The sequence below is a fragment of the Manis pentadactyla genome, chromosome 9 (genome assembly GCF_030020395.1).
Source record: "Manis pentadactyla isolate mManPen7 chromosome 9, mManPen7.hap1, whole genome shotgun sequence".
In the NCBI taxonomy this organism is placed as follows: Eukaryota; Metazoa; Chordata; class Mammalia; order Pholidota; family Manidae; genus Manis; species Manis pentadactyla.
In genome coordinates, this window is record NC_080027.1 from 109206317 (window position 1) to 109224587 (window position 18271).

Genomic DNA, 18271 nt, shown 5'->3' on the forward strand with positions numbered 1-18271 from the left:
AAGCTATGGCGGCTTGATGCCGAGTGTGGGCCCGGGGATGGCCTGGCCAGGCCGCTCTCCCTGCCGGAGTACACGCTGCCTCTGTACAGGCTCGCTGCAAAACGAATGCTGGAAGTTGTTTTTGTTTTTTGCCTTCTTTGTAAATGTGAAAATCCTCTTCAGATGTCTTTCGGTTAGTGAAAATAGATACTAATGTAGGTCTTCCCAAAAGTGAAGTGGCATAGTGCTAATTTTCAGAAAGTGGGGGATACCTCTACTTAGAACAATGGCTAGGATGGTACACGTACTCAGTACACAGTGAGTGAGTGAGTGAGTGAGCAGGGCAGCTGGCTCAGGTTCCCCTTCCCTGTGTGCTCAAGAGGCTAAACCAGCAGCAGTGCACGAATTCTCCACTGGGTTTCTGAAAGCCCTGTTCTGGTCCAGGGATTTCCAGGTATTATGTTTGTTTTTCTGTTCCTACCCCACCCCCACCTCCGTTGGGGCAGAACGAAGCAGGTGACTGGTTTGTGGTAATAGAGAGTTTCATTTTTCAGGCTGAAGTAGGGAAGGGAATGCAGGCTGAATGAAAATTCCAGTGCACTGGGGACGTGCACCTGGTACGCGGTCAGTGCTCAATAAACACCTGCCAAATGAATAAGCAGAAGCAAAGAGATCGTAAGCTGGAGAGAAAAGCCTAGAGTGACATTGTGCTCCAGAAATTCACTTTTTCTCCTGAGGTTAGGTTTGTCCCCTGTGTGTATGAGCCATGGAGCTGGGTGTGTTGCCATCAGAGCTTTGATCTCTGTAAATCCTGGAGGGAAATGACAATGCCTTTAGTGTAATAGAGGAGTTATCAGCAATATAAGCTAAGTGGGAAAGATAGAAAGCACATGGCCAAGGAAAGGTGGGAGCAAGTGCAAGGAGGACTAAACAAAAGAAATAAATGTTCAACAACTGAGAAAAGAAGATAAAGAAACTGTCTTACCCAGAAGGACTCATGACATACCTCAGTGAACTACTTCCTGTGGGCTGGTGTGCGGCCGGGTGTGCAGTGAGAGCGTGGGCAGGAGCCGCCTGGGTATGGGTCTCCTGTGCCCTCCCAGTGGGCAGTGGTTCTCACACCTGGCCCTGCTGGCTGCTCCCACATCCTCCCGTGGCTGTGGCTCTTTAACCTTTGAACCTGCATCTGGGAGGCTCTCCTCCCTTCTCCCTGCTCCCCTCCCCCCAGGAAACTCCTGCTTGTCTTTCAGGTCTGAATTAAACATGACTTCTCCCAGGAAGCCTTCCTGAACTTTGATAGAAGGTTAGGGTCCCCTCTTAATAATCTTCTTGATAATATCTTTCACTTCCTTAGAGCATAGATCCCAAATGTGATGAATAATACATCTAATATTTGTCTAAAAGTCTGCATCTCTCTGCTTCCATCTCCACCCACCCCCACCCAGAGTAGGCTCCTCTTTGAGTCAGTTTCTACAACATAGATCTGATCTTGTAACTTCTGATTAATAGCCCTCAGCAGCTCCTTACCAGGCCATGTGAGGTTCTTCCAGGTCTGGCCCCTGGCTCTACCCCGTCTTTCCTCACCACTGCAGCCTAGCCACCCAGACCATGTGCATGTTCCAGAACACACCATGCTTCTTCTCATCTCTCCGTGTCTTTGCATATGCTGTTTCTTCTGCCTGAAGCGCCCTTACCTCTGTCTTCACCTGGAGAGTTCATGCTCCAAGCCTTGCTCAGGTGTCAGTTCTAGTGACACCAAACCTTAGGCTAAAGTCTCTGTGCTCACTGCCACCCCCATCACTGGGTGAACTCCTTGGATTTTTGACTTGTCCATCCTTTTAAGCAGTGTTTTAAAGGACATACTTAGATAAAAATCTTTGAGCATAAGTGGTCATGAAAGGGATACTAAAGAATCACAAAATATTTAAGATTTTAACTTTAAAATTGTGTTTATTTTCTAATTAGTCTGTGTTCAGTTTTTTCTTAATTATGAGAAAATTTGTTTTCTTAATGAGATCATTCATGTTCTAGTGCTAAGTTGTTATTTCAGCCAAAGTTTTTTAACTGAAGTTTCAGATCACCTGTGGAGGCCCATCTACTTGAGTAAATTATGATTCTTGTTGAGCTTTTTGAAGTAATGACAAAAGATTGTACCCTTACTTTCTTAGAGGAACCTCAGGTTCACGGCTGGAGTCAGGTTTCTGTCAACCTCTTGCCAGGTGGCTTTTCTCACCTGCAATACTGGACCTTTCCCACCAGGGGTCACCCTCCAGCCAACATCGGAAAGCTGCCTCCTTTCAGAACCTCCATTCTCTGCTGAGCGGCAAGGTGGACCGGTCCAGCCGCTACCTGGTAGGGGAGCCAGGAGAGCACAGTGCAGCTGGCCGGTAAGAGGAGACAAGTGGCTTGGAAGACGAACTCAGAGCATGGACAGTGGGGCTGTAGCTTCACTCCTTTCCGCCTCAGGGGCCACGAAGTGTTGGAACCCCCACCTCAGTGCCCTTACCCTATACACCTGAGCTCCAAGAAGATCTGGGGTTGGTGGAAGGGGTAGTGGGAAGATTTGATGCCTGTATCCCACTACTATCTAATGACATCTTAAAATCAGAAAGTTCAGAGAGCTTCCTTATCCCAGTTAAAAATCTGATTAAAGTTCCAGAGACAGGGCCCCCAGAGAGGCTCTTGACCTGTGACCCTGCTGGAGAAATCCAGTGCTCTCTGATGAGACCCTGTAGGTTAGCTGCTCTTACCTGGGGCTCCATCGAGGGACATCAGGGAGTTTGTTAGTGCCTGGAAATTTTATATGAAATTATCCTTTTCATCAGATTCTCAGAGAGGTCTCTACAGCCCCCCAAATTAAAAACCACTACTCTTGGGAGGGAAGGGGGCTTTTAGTTCTAGCAAGCTCTGAGAAGCCTCAGACAGCTGCGGAACCTGCCAGTCTTGGCCCTATCAGGCTTTTTTTCCTAGCTGAGGTCAGTGGAGCCCCAGCCTCCAGCACCAGTCCAGAGGCCTCAGTCATCTTTCAGCCAGGGAGGGGCTGGGCCCCAGTGCTGGCCCCCTGTGCCCTCACTCTGCCTCTGGTCCCCTCCCAGGCCATCCAGGGCCCCGCCCCGGCGTGCCCTCAGCGTGGAGGACGTGAGCGCCCCCAGCCTGGCTCGCCCCGTGGGACGCGTGGTGGAGGTGTTCGCTGATGGCACCAGCCAGCTGCTGCTGCAGCGCTGCCCCAATGGCACCTTTGGCTTCTGTGTGGCCTCTGGGGACGGGCGCCGGGACTCAGGTATGCTCCCTCCCCTTGCTGGGCTCCACAGCCCTGGGGCCTCAGTAGTCCCAGCGGTGCCCTTGGCTGTCATTTCTGGTCTTTGGCTGAGCAGGGGAGCTCCGGTCTCAGGGAGCATTTGAGCAAAAGGGCTGGGATTCTCCCCTCAGGGTCTCTTCAAGAAGTCAGGTGTGGGACTGCTGGAGAAGACACAAATGACAGGCGTGACCCACTGTCCCCCTGCTGTCTGCTGATATCTCGAACTTAGAATCTTGAAGGCTGTCTTTTCTTTGGTGAGCCAAAAGGAGAGTGATTGTGATTGCTGGTTCTCAGCCATCCCTCAGATGTGGCTGATGTGTTTAAGGGGATCCCTTCCTCCCGCGCCAAGTATGTCTGGGCACGTAGAATGTGCCTGCCTGTCTGTATGTCCAGCTCCCTCTTCCAGGGCTGGCTCTTGAGGGTTATATTCCTAGAGCTCCCAGCTCCAGCCCCTGGCTGGTTGCCCTCTAGATCTAGCTTCAACACTGGCAGGGTCAGGGAGGGGCTCTGGGCACCCTTCTGCACTCCGCCAGTTCTCGGCCCTGCCCTGGGAGTCTTTCAGGGCAGAATTACTTGCTCAGGCCTTTACCAAGGTCTGTGGGCCAGAATCCATCTCAGAGGGAGGGAGGGACCTTGAAAGCAATTTCCCAGATAAGATGAGTAGAGAAGGAAGACAGGTGTGCTAGGGGTGGGAAGGAAGGGAGAGAGGCACAGAGAGATGCACTTGGGAGGCAGCCCTGGCGGGGCTCTGCCGAGAAAAGTCTGGTCCTGTGCTTTGAGCTCCTAAGGCAAAGTTATTTAACCTAGAAAACAACCTGCCTGCTGCCCGCTTTGTGGACTACAGTCAGTTCCTGCATCTGTTCCGTTATTCGTTATTTCAGCAGTCATGTGAGTGCCTGCTGGGTGTTGTAGATACTGGGCATACAGCAGTAAATGGAACAGACAAAATGCCTGTGCCCAGGAATGCACTGCCAGTGAGGGAGATAGCCTCTATCTATGACAAATGTATGTTTTTACATATTACCCATTATATGAGTTAGATATTGAGAGACTAAGGAACAAACACAAACAAGGCAGGGTGAGAGCCCAAGAGTGGGGAGTAGGCCTGCAGGCAGCTTTTCTGGGGAGATGCCACTGGAGCAGACCCTGGGTGAGGGGGAGCGTGCAGTGTCTGGGGAGGGGCAGTCCAGGCAGAATGAACAGCAGTGCAGAGGGGTCGGGGTGAGCTTGGCCTAACGGGGGAACTGCCAGGAGGCCTGTCTGGATAGAGCAGCGAGGGGAGAGAGAGCTGAGCTCAGTGGCTTGGGCTTCCACACCAAGTGGGCGGAAGGCAGCGGGGCCGTGGAGCAGGGACTGACCCACTCTGGTTCACACCGTGGGCAGGGTCACTGACCGGCAGCTGTGTTGAGAACAGACACTAGTGGGATGAGGATGGAACCAGGGAGACCGGTTTGAAAGCTATGTCAGTAATCCAGGGAAGACCTGGTGGCGAGGGAGATGGAGAGAAGGGCTGGATCTGGTTGCCTGCAGGTAGTTCTAACGCACTTTGCTGACGCAGTTTACATGAGTGTGAGAGGAAGACAGGACAGGCTCCTCCCCACTGTGGACATCAGAAGCAGTGTCTGTCCTCACAAGGAGATGGCATTTGTGAGTGTGTAGAAAGCACACTCACATTATATGTGTTAGATATTGAAGAGACTAAGGAACAAACACAAACAAGGCATGGTAAGAGCCCAAGAGTGGCGAGTAGGCTGTCTGCCCCTCTGCTTATTTTCCTTTAACTTCCTCTCTCCTTAGCTGAGGGGTAACAGGGCCCTCCCAGAGAGGCACTGGGAAGGCACAGAGCTGTGACAACAGCATGGTTATACTGCAGTGCCTCTGTTGGCTGTGTGACGTTCAGCAGGTCACTTACCTCCTCTGAGCCTCTGTTCCATGGTCTGTAAAATGAAGATGATAAAACCTACCCAAGAGTCATAGGAGCATGCAGGGAAACACATAGGAAAGTGCCCAGCACTTTGCTTCCTTCCCCTCTTCAGAAAGAGAATGTGTATTTGGGGAGAACTCCAGGCAGGAACTGGCATAAGCTTATCATCTGCCAATGTGAGATCCTATACAACAGGGAGACAGGGAGCTGTACTGTGCCCTCCATCCTCCCTGGAAGTCCCTTTGGCCCCTTTGCAGGCAGTTGGAGCCCCTCCCTGATCACCTGCCATGGAGATCTCATCGGCAGGGTATCTAATGACCAAGGGCTCCTTGGGCTCTGGCCTGGCCTGCTCCCCCAGGCGCCCTCTCCTGGGGTGGTGCGGGCTCTTCCCTGTCCTGCCCAGGTGGCGCTCTGCTCCTGCCCCCCAGTTGGCCGTTGGATGTCATGCAGATTCCCTTTCCTCAGGCCATCCTTCAACAAGCGAAGGGTCACTTCTCCTGGGTCTCAGAGGGGCCGCCAGCTGAGGCTGGTTTGCATTCCTCACTAAAACATCGAGATGCTGGTGTTAAGTTGCTGGCTGTCACATCTGATTCTGTGAAGCATGTGAGAACCGCAGGCTTTGCCTTCTGCTTCTAACTCCATACAATGTAGAGATCATGCAGCCTTAACAAAGGCATTTCCAGCAGACAATAAATGCCTACACGAGCAGTTTCTGTCATATTTCTGTCATGACTTTCAGTTGTGAAACCTACCCCCGAGTCTCCCCACAACGTCTGGCATGACGTCAGCGTCTGTCTAGCTCTGGCTGCATTCTTCAGGGTTTCTCACTGCTCTCCACCTGCACAGCCCGTCCACAATAGCAGCTGACCCTGCAGGCTCTGCCCCTCGCCTCCTCACCTGCCTCTCCCCTTGCTCCCAACTTGCGGACAGGGTGGGCAGACAGTTAAAACGCCCAGATACAAAAGGCAAAAGGCAGGAGCTGAGAGAACAGCCCTGGGCCGCCAAGATGGCGGACTTGCCATGTTACGAGGGAGACAGCCTTGCAGGAGAGGCTCAGCCTGGCCAAGGAGCACTGGAAGGGAGCCAGGGAGGGGGGAAGTGTCCAAAGATCAGGTTTGCTAAACCCAGAGCTACAAACCTTCAGGTGCTTTGGGGAGCTTTCAGTGCACTTGCAAATCAAAATTTCACTTTTCTGTTAGGGCCAGAAGCTGGGCTGAACAAAAGCTTCTATGGGGCTGGGTGGGCTGGAGAGATGATGGCCTACTAGTCAGAGCCAGCGAGCCTGAGCTGGGGAGCAATGAGGGGCCCCAGGCAGCACTTAGCCCTGGGTGAGCTCTGCAGGGGTCCAGAGCTGCACGTCCATCTGTACGCTGCACTCCTCCAGGGAGCCGGCCATGGGCTCTCAGATCCCTCGGTTCACGAGCAGCTGGGGGACAGGCCGGGGGGCCAGCGTTCCCTGCAAGGGCCTGAGCCTCCTTTAATCTCCGGTGGAAGCAGCTGAAGGGGAGTTTGAAACAATTTAGCTGAAGTTGAGGCTAGAGAGGCTCCCTCAGCTGGTCTCCACTGTGTCACCAGGAGAGCCCAGGGGAACCCAGCCTCACCAGACAGGCCCCCCAGAGCCTGCTCCACTGATGGGTGCCCCGAGCTGGACGGGGGCAAGGAGGAGAAGCAGGTTCTCTCCAGACTCACACTGTCCCTTAGAGACCCGAAAATGGTCATACTGGCCAGGCAGGGCCTCAGGGGTCAGTGGTGGGGAGACGCCGGGTGAAGAAAGGAAAGTGAGCCACCATGGCTTTCAATAGGGCAGAAGAATTTTTATGTTTTCTGGGCTCTTGCCCAGATGCCTCTAAATCCCAAGTGTGGAAGACATATCAGAGGTAAACTGAGGCCAGGACTAGTCTTAGACAATAATATGAAGCAAACCAGGTTTGCATTTGAGCTCAGCCACATTTGGTACCCGTGATACACTCCCACCACGCCAGCTACTTGGGGGCAGCAACTGGGCCTCGTTAGTGAATCCCACTTAGCACAGTGAATGTCAGGCATGCACTAGGCCTTTTTTACTTTTGTAAACATTATTTTCTTCCCTATTCTACAATCAAAGCTTATCTCAGAAAAAGATCAGCTCATTCACACTACGGTACACATGAATAATAATACAGCTTAAAGCATTATTTTTGCACTAGGGGGATTTTAAAAGAGGAGCTCTAGAAATGAAGTTACACCATGGGGGTGGTTGTAAGGCCAGCTGTGATTGTGAGGTGGAATAATGAGTGAGTGAGTGAGTGAGTGAGTGAGTGAGTGAGTGAGTGAGTGAGTGAGTGAGTGAGTGTGTGTGTGTGTAGAAGGGCCCTGTCTGAGCACCTGCCCCCACCATTACTTGGTCAGCATTCCACAGAGATGCAGGTCTTCGATCTGGATTTTATGTTGAATTCTCCTGTTTTCCATCGCAGGGTTCTACGTGCAGGAGATGGCTGATGCGAGCACGGCGAAGCTGTACTCTGGGCTGCTGGGGGTGGGAGATGAGATCCTGGAAGTGAATGGGGCCAAGGTTGCAGGGCTGGGCTTGGCTCACATCGGGGAGCTCCTGGCCCACTCGGCGACTTTGTCAGTCCGTGTGCTGAGGCAGAGGCCTGTCCCACGGTGAGCAGGCTGCCCTTGCCCTCACTCTCATCCCCTCCGAAGCCCTGAACCGCCCCGGGGGAGTGGCTGGGAACGCCCCGCACGAAGCTGCTCCGTCAGCTGGAAGCGGCCGTGGTGGCATGCAACCTCTGTGGCTGCAGCAGGGCTCCTGTGGTTGGCCACCCCAGGGAGATGGAAGGATTGTTTGTGTATTTTATTTAAGGATATTAATTTATGTGGAACTGGGGAAAGGAAATAATGAATGTCCACCTGTGCCCAAAGTGGTGTCAACATCTTCCCGCACCTTCACTGGCAGGGGGAGGAGAGGTTCAGCAGCCCGTCGGTTGATTGCTGAGCACTCCCTGGTCCCCAGGTGCCATCCCACTCTCTGTCACCGGCTCCCACAGCCTCCCACACGGCAGAACCCAAGGGAGTGCCTGGCCGTGCTGGCCTTGAGCCAGTCTCACTTCTCTCATTCTTCCCATTTGACGTCTTCGCTCTTTTTCCAGAAATAGGCAAAGTGTCCTGGAGTAACAGCCTTATAGCCACTAGCCATATATTCCAAACCAAAAAGGAGAACATGTGGTTTGGTGTGAGAACATCTGGGGGATTGTTACCTGCTAGCCAGAATATTAAGAATTTCTGGGAAATTTTTATGATATATATAAGGTTGAAGGAAAAAAAAGAAGCTGAGATCAGGGAAGTGCAGCCGCGGCCAGTGGGACTGGCCAGCCCAGCCCCACCCACACCGCCCCTGCCCAGAGCCAAGGCCGGAGCTGCGCAGCCTGGCCGTGAGGGCCTCCGACTTCCTTCTGTTGAGTTGGATACGGGCTGCAGGGGCAGCCAGGCTGTCGCCAGCCAGGGACTCTCTGCCCTGGCTCCCTGGTGGCTGCTGTGGGTGGGTCAGCCACCAGGGACCCGGCAGGGCCCAGGCAGGGAGATGGGCTGCCCCACTCGGGTGCTTCCTGCCCTAGGCCTGAACGGCAGCCCAAAGGGTTGGGGCTCTCTGGGAATGGACGTCTAGGGGTCCACCTTAAATTATTAAAAAGCAGATCGGAAGCTTCTCCTACTCTGAGTTGCTAAATTCTGGGCTGGATGCTCCCTTGACCCTTAAGCCGGGGGGAAGGGAGAGGACGCAGGCACAGCAGTGGGCTGTGTCCCACATGCCAGAGGGAAAGGCTGGGGTGGCCTGGGGCTGGGGTGACAACCAGGGCAGATGCAGGAGCCTCCAGAAACAGTCCTTTGGCTGTTAGAGTAGCCCTGGGCAAGGGGCCTTTAGGAATAGGAGACAGTGGAGTGAGGAGCATTGGTTAGGTGCAGTGGCGGGGGAGTGGGTGGCTCAGGCAGTTTTAGGATTTGGCTGGGTGCCCCCTGTGCCAAAAAACACAGCCTTCAGCAGAATCTGGTTAAAGTGTCACAGCAGCTTTCTGTCTCCAGGTCACTGAAGGAGACATGTGGTTTGAGGGAGAGTCGATGGGTGTGGGGGGCAAGCTGCCCAGTGACGGCGCCTTGCTGAACGAGCTGGAGCTGGGGGACCTGCGCGCACGGGAGGGGCGCAGGCCTGGGCGGTCATCAGGCACCATCTCACACATGATGAGGGAACCGCAGGCAAGGCTTGAATTTTGGAAGTCAAGGTTAAGCAAGGAATTGAGGGCGTGCAGTCTGTGCCTTCTCCCACCCTGCTCTGCCTGCTTCTCAAATATTCCAGAGCTCTGTTGAGGACGTAAGGACACAATCCTGAGTCCTTACGGGATCTCTGGGTTACAAACCAGGGGTCTGCGACTCAGAGGTTAAACTTCTTATCCAAGGTTATACAGCAAGTAGTGGAGGCAGGATTTGAACCCAGCTCTCTGCACCCCCCAGGTCGCATCCATCCACCCCTCTGGTGCCCTGGGGGACTCACCTCATTTGAAGGCCCAGGAACACCACTCTGGGGGCACCGGCTGCGGGGTGGGGCGGCCAGTGGACGACTTGGGCAGGCGCAAGGTCTTTGCTTCAGTTTTTCTTTGGGGAAATAGGGCTGGCACTCCGGAAAAGGGAGAGGGGCAGGCAGATCACTTTTGAGAACCGCAGGCATAACCCACTCGTGGGTCACAAAATCTATCTTGTAGGTCAATTCCAATATTTAAAGAAAAAGTATCAGTGCCTTGCACAAGGCAAGGGTAGGTTTTGTTTGCTTACACATGCTAGTCCTGCATTGTGATTTAAAATGCTACTGTGGCCTTGCTCTGGAGGGGGACAAAGACTGCACGCTCGGCCCAGGCCAGGCAGGCAGGCAGAGGAAACCACCCTGGCCTCGAGGCTGGCCTGAGTGTGCCTGGCCTCTGAGGGAAAAGAGGCATCCCTGATCCTACATCCCTCTCTCCAAGGGAAGGCCCGTGTCCCAGGGGGCGGGCTACAATGGCATGACTGGACTTCCTGGTCCTCCAAACTGGCCTTGGGACAGGGAGGTATTGATGGGCAGCTTTGTTGCTGGTTCTCTGATCTGGCCACAGCCCAACTCCATGCAATCACTCACATAGCTAATTCCTGTGCCTTTGCTGGAAACCCTCCCCCTCATCCACCCACGGACCCTTGGCAGCCTTGGACATAGTGGCAGGAAGCGCTCCATGACACCTGCATGCCGACTCTAGCCGCCTCCCCTTAGTTACCATAGAATCTGGAACCAAGGCTCTTCACTGTGGCTCTTTGCACAAACAACTGCTTGTTTATCTTCCACAAACTTACCTGGCAACAACTGGACTTCCCTGGACCTCTGCCGAACCCAATGCCCACCCCAAATCTCCAGGCTGATTCTGGAGCTAATTCAAAATCCCTGCCTTCCCTGGCTGCCCTTCCCTCCTTCCCATCCTCTGAAGTTTCCCTCTTTCCTTCAGAGCCAGAGCACCTGCTGAGAGGGAGCTCTGCCCAGCTCTCTCAGGCTGTGGGTTTGGCCAGGTCCGAGTGCTGGGCCCCGAGGAAGGGCTGCTGGCATTGGCTTGGATACACTTCCCACGGAGCCAGCCCTTAACAGCTGCCCGGCCTGGAGGGTATTGGCTCTCCCGTGGATACCAGGCTGCCTGCTGGGCCTGCTTTTGTCTTGTCCTTCCGCAATCTGGGCTCAGGCCCCCATTCAGTGTGGAGCTGCCCTTAGGGGGCTGGCCAGGGGCCAGGCACTTGGGAGAGTCCCGCCCTTTGGGATGCCACGTCCCCCGTCCCCCGGGGTGGACACTACAGCTGTGAAAAGAGACAAACGTTGTGCCAAGGGCTACAGTGGAAATCCCCAGCAGGAGGCCCCACTTCACCTGGGGAGCAGAAAGGCTTCCCAGAAAGCTCACCAGCCTCCATGTGGCTCTGGTGTCATCTCAGGAACCAGGAATGTTGGCAGCCGTGGGCAGTCACAGCAGCGTTCAGATGCCACAACTAAGATTCTCATCCTGGTCTCAAACTGCGTCTCCAGGCTTTGCTGAGTTTATAAGAACTTTGGCTCACTTACATTTGCACATTTCCAGCCAAACACACAAAGCTCCAAAACCTTTTATCAGCAAGGTTCACTTGCCTGAGGTCCTTGACCAGATTTCTTGAACTCTTCAGGGCTCCCAGGGTCTGAGACACGGCCAAGCCCAAGGCCGCCGGGTCAGCGCTTTACCTTCCGTGCTTCCAGGGCTTCAGGGCTCTCAGCCCCGCTCACACCCGAGCTCTTGATTCCTCTTCCTCCCTCCTCCCTTCGGCTTCACCATTTCTCTGGGTAGAGACAGGGCTTAGTGGATCACCTGCTTGCACCCACTGCAGTCTGAATGGCATCTTTCTTTTAAGGTAGGCCACGTCCTGATCCAGTCAGACCTGTGTTCTCACGTGACTCCGCCACTTCTTAGTTGTATCCTTTGGCAAATTTAATTGCCCCACACCTGTTTCGAGCATAAACTAGGCCTCACCAGTTGTCCCTCATGGGGTTGTGAGAATTAAATGAAACTGGGGTTTGTTCCTGATATCCCTTACGCCAAGGTCATCACCTGCTGGCGTATCAGATTTGCATCAATGTTGGCCAGAAGTGTTAGCTACAGATGAGAGAGAAAATTTCAGAAATTTGCTCCAACACTCAGCGAGGGGGGATAAAGGCTTTATTTCTCTTCTGTTCTAGTCTCTGCTCTTCCTTCTGTCCCACTTGAAACCCTGTGCTACAGAATATTTTGAATACATAGTGCAGTTATTTTGGAGTTTAAGAAGTCACAGCGCTTGCTCAGAAAGCACAATTTCTAATACAAGCTTTTTTCCCGACCCTGGGCACCCAAGTACATCCACTCTCATTCGTGGGGGTGGAGGAGGGGAGAGAGCTGTGTTGAGGCATGAAAAGAACTAAAAACATAAACAAAAATCAGCCAACCCAACCAAACAAAACACCACGCGGGGCAAAGCTCACGGTCTCCGTTTTTCTTTAATACTGAGCGATGTTCTTCATACAGCTGTAACATGATTCCAAGAGCAGAAATAAGAAACATTACTGACAGACTTCAGGGTGTAAAAATAACACTTTGAAGGATAGCTAGTTGAGATATATATTTTTTTTTACAGAAGTATTTTTAAAAAGTTTTCAAGTTCATAGTGTCATCAAAATTTGTTTAATGTTAGGATACAATCAAAACCATGGAAGCTGTTTTATTTTGCAGGGATGGCTTACTGCAGCCTGAATCCCTTGATGCAGTAGCCATGGTTCTGAAACGAGGGTAAGCATCAGACTCTCCCAGAGGACTTGTTAGACACAGCCTGCTGGCCTCACCCTCAGAGTGTGTGATTCAGGGGGGTCTAGGAATGGGGCCTGAGAATCTGCATTTCTAACAATTACCAGGTGATGCTGCGGCCGCTGGTCCACACCGCACTTGGAGACCCAGCACGCAGAGGAAGCAAGAGTCTATCTACCTGTGGTGAGGGCTGTAAGCTTCTGGCACCAGGGTGGGAGGAGGAGCACCATCTGGAAATCACCCAGGTGTCTCCAAGGCTAATTCTTGGTCTCACTTTAGCTTATACCTTCTAGTTACTTAAAAATAAAATGGTTTGGGTTATTTATCCTTGGAAGAAAAATACAATGGTTTAGTCCTGCATATTGCCACATACTATACACTTTAATTACACATATTTCAGACTACAAATGAGCCAGGGAAAGTATATTTCCACATATAAAAATTGAATCTATGATCATATAGTCTTTCTTTGGGCCCTTTCCTGGTTTCCAGGCCGCCCATCACCCTGGGCAGCCTCCTAGCCTGGGTTACTTAGGTTGTAATCATATTACACTCACGAGCAGGGACACCTGGCTGGCTTCTCCTCACCCTGCACTGATGACAGGGCCCAGATACTTGATTTTCCTGAGGATCAGGAATTGTGTTTTTCCCAGAACAGACTTCAACTGCAGGGTTGGAATTCCCAGCCATCACAGGGTCTCTGCAGTTTCTTCAGAGCAGGAAAGAACCCTGCACTTGGTCCCAGCCCGGGGCTGACAGAGAGCTTGGCTGAGTGGAGCACAGGCAGCTGTCAGTGAACAGGGCCTGAGCTCTGGTCAGCGAACACTGAAGCTGGGTGCTCTTACTGCTAACACCCCCTGGATAATCAAGTGGCTTGTGGGTTTGGTGACTCATACTCTTAGACAAAAATGATAAAATACACTTTCTTACAAAGGTCTGAGTACAGCTGGCAAACCAGGTTCATGCAATGTGCCTGTGAAACCCGGGCAGCAGGGCAGGTCCCTGGGGCAGTCCCTGTCTGCGCACCTCCAGGGAACCACATTTCTGCACAAAGCTCATGTCCAAAGGGAAACAGCACCAACACATCAACTATGGCAGAGAAGCCAATGTTCTTTCTTCCTCACCTCCCCAAATACTTGTATTATTACTGAGCCTATAATAGAATAAAGAACTCCCAAACATACGTAGATTGCAACAACTTGACCACGGTGCCAGTCACTTCCAGGGCTTCAGTGTTTGTCCAAGTGCAAAAAACACCCAACTGCGGGGCTGAGGGGTGAGCGTGACAAGGTATCACCTGCCTACCTTCAGCTGCGTTGCTGAGACCAGCCTTTCCCAGACAGCGGACAGGCTCCCTGGCACAGGTCCATGATGCAATGCAGCAAACGCCTCCTGTGTCTCCTGGGGGAGTGGCAACCGTTTCATCAACACCAGACAGCAGTTCCCCAGTGAACATTATCAAGTGACCACGGTGAGGCCACCATCCATATTTATGGCCTTATGAGAGGAAGACCTGCCTATTTTAAACATAAGCATATTTGTGAAGGCTGGGAGTTGTGTATGGGCAGCTGGACATTACAGAGACCACCTCCTCTTATTAGGGCTGCCTGTTGATTAAACTGCCCCTCATGCAGAAGCAGAGCCCAGGAGGCCTCACAGGGCCTGTCAGTGGGGCACTGGCTGCATGAACTGGTCAGGGAAGGCGCAGAGTGATGGGGGTTGTAAGTCTGCGAACCATTTGGTTTCACATTTTCTCTGCTCTTGAGGGACAAAGAATATTCTTTAAAAAAAAAATTATTCTTAAAAAATCTGGGAGGGAAAGAAATGCCTGTGAAAGGACAAAGAGGGAGCATTGGAGACAGCGCTTCCATATTTGAGAAATTCAGTTCTCCAGACAGTCCAAATTTTGTTTTATTTACCAATTCATCCCTCAGTACAAGGAAAAGTCAAACTGCCCGGAGTCCACAGAGTTGAAAAGCAACTCATATTTATCATTCAGTTCTTAGATCTTCAAATGCTATGAATTCACTAGGAAGGTAATGGTTTCGCTTTGCAGCCAAGGGAAATCATCAAAAGAAAAATCTTGGCTCCACCACCTTCACTTACAGAAGGTAAAACACTTAACAGAGACAGATTTCTGTTGGAGTTAGACTAGCTTTCTCTTCACAGCCCTTAATCTCACGAGGTGAGAAGGGTGGGAGTTGCCAAGTAGCTGGCTACCAGACCCATCAGTCTGTTTAACTCTGGCTAAAAGCAGAGAATAACGGGCAAGTCACCAAGTTTCTCCCCCTTCAGCTCTGGCGTGAAGATCCTCATGCCACACAGACACTGAGGCTTCCAGTCGCCACATGGAAGCAGGCGCATGGACAGTGCTGTGATTCTCCAGGCCACGTACAGAAAGACAAGATAAAAAATTAGGACTGAAGACTAAGGGCATTTTGGTTTTCCAGCTGGGTTCCCACCCTGGCAAACTCTCTCAGTGGTTCATTCCCCCAACCAACCCCCCAAATGAGCTGACTAGTAAAATGACCTTCCAATGAACAGAAATTGAGCTCCTGTTATCCATCACTATCTGCCAATTCTTTACAATGACCACTATGGGATGAGGTGCAGAAGGAGGAGGAAAAAAGTCCAGCTGCCTCAGGATGTGCCTCTAAGTGGCATGGGGGCGCCACTGATGACTACTGCTCTCCCTGTTCGATGAGCAAAAGGCCTAGGGACCACTTGGGTGTCCCCACTGTTGAGGAAATGCTTGTCCTTAAAAATAAACCTAAGCTGCTTGCCTTTCTCTTTGCCTGCCAGTTTGGAGTGAGTGGACGGCCTTTAAATGTACACTCGTTTGTAGTGATGCCCAGTCTGGGTATGACAGGGTCAGACGCAGGACCCAGCCACCTGGGCCAGCAGTTATGCACGGAGCAGAGCCAGCTCTGGCAAATACATTAGGAGGCCACCTATCCTAGAACGGCTCCTTCGGGGTGGAGGGAGCAGTGGCTCTACTGGGAGGATGCATGCAGTGCTTGTATTTTAAGTAAGCTTTCTCTTCCCAAATAATCCCCAATTCAGCCTCAGCAAGAATTTGGTCTACAAAAGCCACTGTTTAACAAACACCTGAAATTAGTGAGGTCAACCTGCTGACTCTAAATATAGCCGAACATTTAGTAATTAAGACTCAGGGTCACAAAACTTGGTCCCTGAAGTCAGGGGAATATCTTACTAATTAATGACCAGGGATATTCCAAACATGCCCTATGGACACAGACTGTTTTGTGGGACACACTTGATCTGCTAACAGCAGGACAGTAGCATGGCTTTTCAACAGGGCGCTCATATAGTCTGCTGAGGCTAGGTGCTCCTTGCAATGTGGAGAGAGGGCTTACAGTACTGAGACAAGTCCACATATGCATTTAACAAAGACATATATTTTAATACAAATCTAAGGACCATCCTTGTTCTAGGTTTTATAGATTATTTGAATAAATCTCAAAACTTTGTAAAATGATAATCTAGTACCCTACATATGAAGCCCTTTGTAATAATCACTTTTTTTTTGCTAATTTGAAAAGAACCTACTCATCAAATCGAGTGTAAACATGGATGTCAACCATCTTTTTAGTTTTATAAATCTATATTTAGCATTCATCAACATGAAGACTGACTTGCCTACCATGATCCTAAACATGAGAAAATACCTTTCTTTAAAAAACAGTTACAAATATTTATTAAAAAGTGCAATTCAGAAGTTAGTGGGGCAACTACGTCACTGCAAATCACTGAAAAGTGGGGGAGGGGAGTCCAAAAAAACAAAACCCCATGAAATACGATCAGGAAAACAAAAGTAAAAAAAAAAAATTAGTGTGCTGGAGCATGGACCCCTAAAGATAAGGAAACGAGAAGTTTGCCTAGAAGTCTACTCAGGTGTTGCTGCACTTCCTAAAAAGTGCAAAAGCCAGAGAAACCAGCAGCCATACCGCGAGGCTCTGGCTCCCAGCCCTGCTGCTCCGTTACGGTCAGGCTATCCACTGGGGAGGTCAGACAAATATCCTATGTACACATGCACATCGGAGGCATTTAAAAAGTCATCAGAAGCTTGAGTTTCAGCTACTAAAACTCAATTAGAGCAACTGCTGTTTAAATTTGGATTGGCTCAGTTATTCAGTGGATGATAAAAATCGAGTTGTCATCTTAGGGGAAAAAACCCAAGTTTACCTACCCATTCTTGCCATTACTCACAGGGTAAAAAACGTCAGGTTCAGAATTAGCCTTTTCTGTCATTACAGTTTTTGAGTAAATGTGGTAATATACTAACCACTCCAATCCCATCCCCTCGAAGTAGAGTACCACAAGAATAAATAAAATAACTGCCGACAAGGCTAGCCCCGGATGTTAACCCAGGAGTGTGCCGCTGAGCTGCGCAGTGGCCGTATATTTCAGGGTTGTCCAAAAATACAAGTTGCACACCCGGGGAGGCAGGACAGCCATGTGAACGGGGCAAGGCTCTGACTCCGGGGATGTCCCCCACCCTCCCTCAGCTGTGCAAACTCAGGGTCCTGACGCCCTTGCCTCCTTTAAACCACAGGTTGTTAGCACCCCCAAAGCCCAGTGCTTTTCATTATTTTCCGTTAGTTATTCCTACCACAAAAAAAATGCCTGGAAAAGCAATTTTACCCCTCACTAATCCCTGAAAAAAACGAATCACTGCATTTTGTGTCACAAACTGCTTCTGGGCCTTTGTCCCCATGGAGAGCCAGCTCTCAGAGGCTGTGGAATGCTACCACGACGGGAAACGAGTCACACCCAGGGGCCTGCACGCCCAGCAGGGTCTCCTGGATGGGACAGTGGGGCGCTGCCCAGCACGGGGAAGGGATCTGAACAGGAGAAAGGAGCTGCCAAAGGCAGATGATATGAGCAACTGCAAACGTCCGTTGAGTCTGCGAGTTTTTCTGGACTGCTCTGAGGCTGTCTGTGGGGAACGCCGTCCAGGGAGGCAAAGCGGTGGCAGGTTGTCCTCAGGACAGGACAGGCAGTGCCGGGGGCGCACAGTCCTCCTCCTCTTCCCACGGGCCTTTCCCGCGCCCGGACGAGGGAGCTGTCTCAATTGTGGGGTCACAAAGAGGAAAGTCAAGGCAGGCCGGGTTCCCAGGGGAGGTGGCAACGCCTCCTCCGCCCCGCCGGTTCCGCGTCACAGCACTAGGAAGAGGATCAGCACGACCAGCAGGATGACAAAGAGGACGGCTATGGCGCACCACTGGCGCCGATCTGGAAGGCAGGACACGAGGGTTAGCTCGCTTAGGACTCCACCATCCCCAGCTTACAGTCACGTGGAACGTGGGCGGAAAAGGGCCGGCACTGCCTGTGCTCCCAGCTCCCAGCCCCCTGCAAGCGCGCCTCGTAATAGGGACGTGCTGGGTCTCGGGTCTTTACTTAAACTCTGTGCATCTTAGCTTTCTCCCACCTGTTCTGACACTTCCTGCCCTAACAATTTTGAACAAGCACAAGAAACGTGGTGTCTGGGTCCATCTGAAAGGCCAAGGGCAAGGAGGCCACCCAGGTCTTGGGGGAATCCGGCTCCAGCCCGCGATCCTGACCCGGACTGCAAACACCACGAGCACCTCACGCCGGGCTCGGGGCACGGGACGCTGCCTTCACTTGGGCAGATGTGAAAAGAACAAGCTGCCTTCCCATGCCTGAGACCTGCCTTTTCCCACAGTGGGTCAGATAGAAAGGAATTTC

General features: G+C 51.6%; 2 protein-coding genes across 14 annotated transcripts in view; one reads left to right on the forward strand and one right to left on the reverse strand.

Annotated features, from left to right (window-relative positions):
- Positions 1 to 8882, forward strand: part of KIAA1614 (KIAA1614 ortholog) — a 33543-nt gene extending 24661 nt beyond the window's left edge. For 4 of the 12 annotated variants that reach the window (XM_036905944.2, XM_057507919.1, XM_057507920.1 and 1 more), the window contains 3 exons: positions 2239 to 2366; positions 3075 to 3259; positions 4085 to 5658. In XM_036905944.2, the coding sequence (XP_036761839.2) occupies positions 2239 to 2366; positions 3075 to 3259; positions 4085 to 4317 (546 nt within the window). In that variant the 3' untranslated portion in view covers positions 4318 to 5658. The other 8 variants (XM_036905946.2, XM_036905948.2, XR_008999365.1 and 5 more) reach the window with 7 other exon arrangements.
- Positions 8883 to 15443: 6561 nt separating this feature from the next.
- The window catches only part of STX6 (syntaxin 6), a 35898-nt gene continuing 33070 nt past the window's right edge, over positions 15444 to 18271 (reverse strand). The window contains exon 7 of one of the 2 annotated variants that reach the window (XM_036905949.2): positions 15444 to 17797. In XM_036905949.2, coding sequence (XP_036761844.2) covers positions 17548 to 17797 — 250 coding nt within the window. In that variant the 3' untranslated portion in view covers positions 15444 to 17547. The remainder of the gene's footprint in view (positions 17798 to 18271) is intronic. The other variant, XM_036905950.2, reaches the window with a different exon arrangement.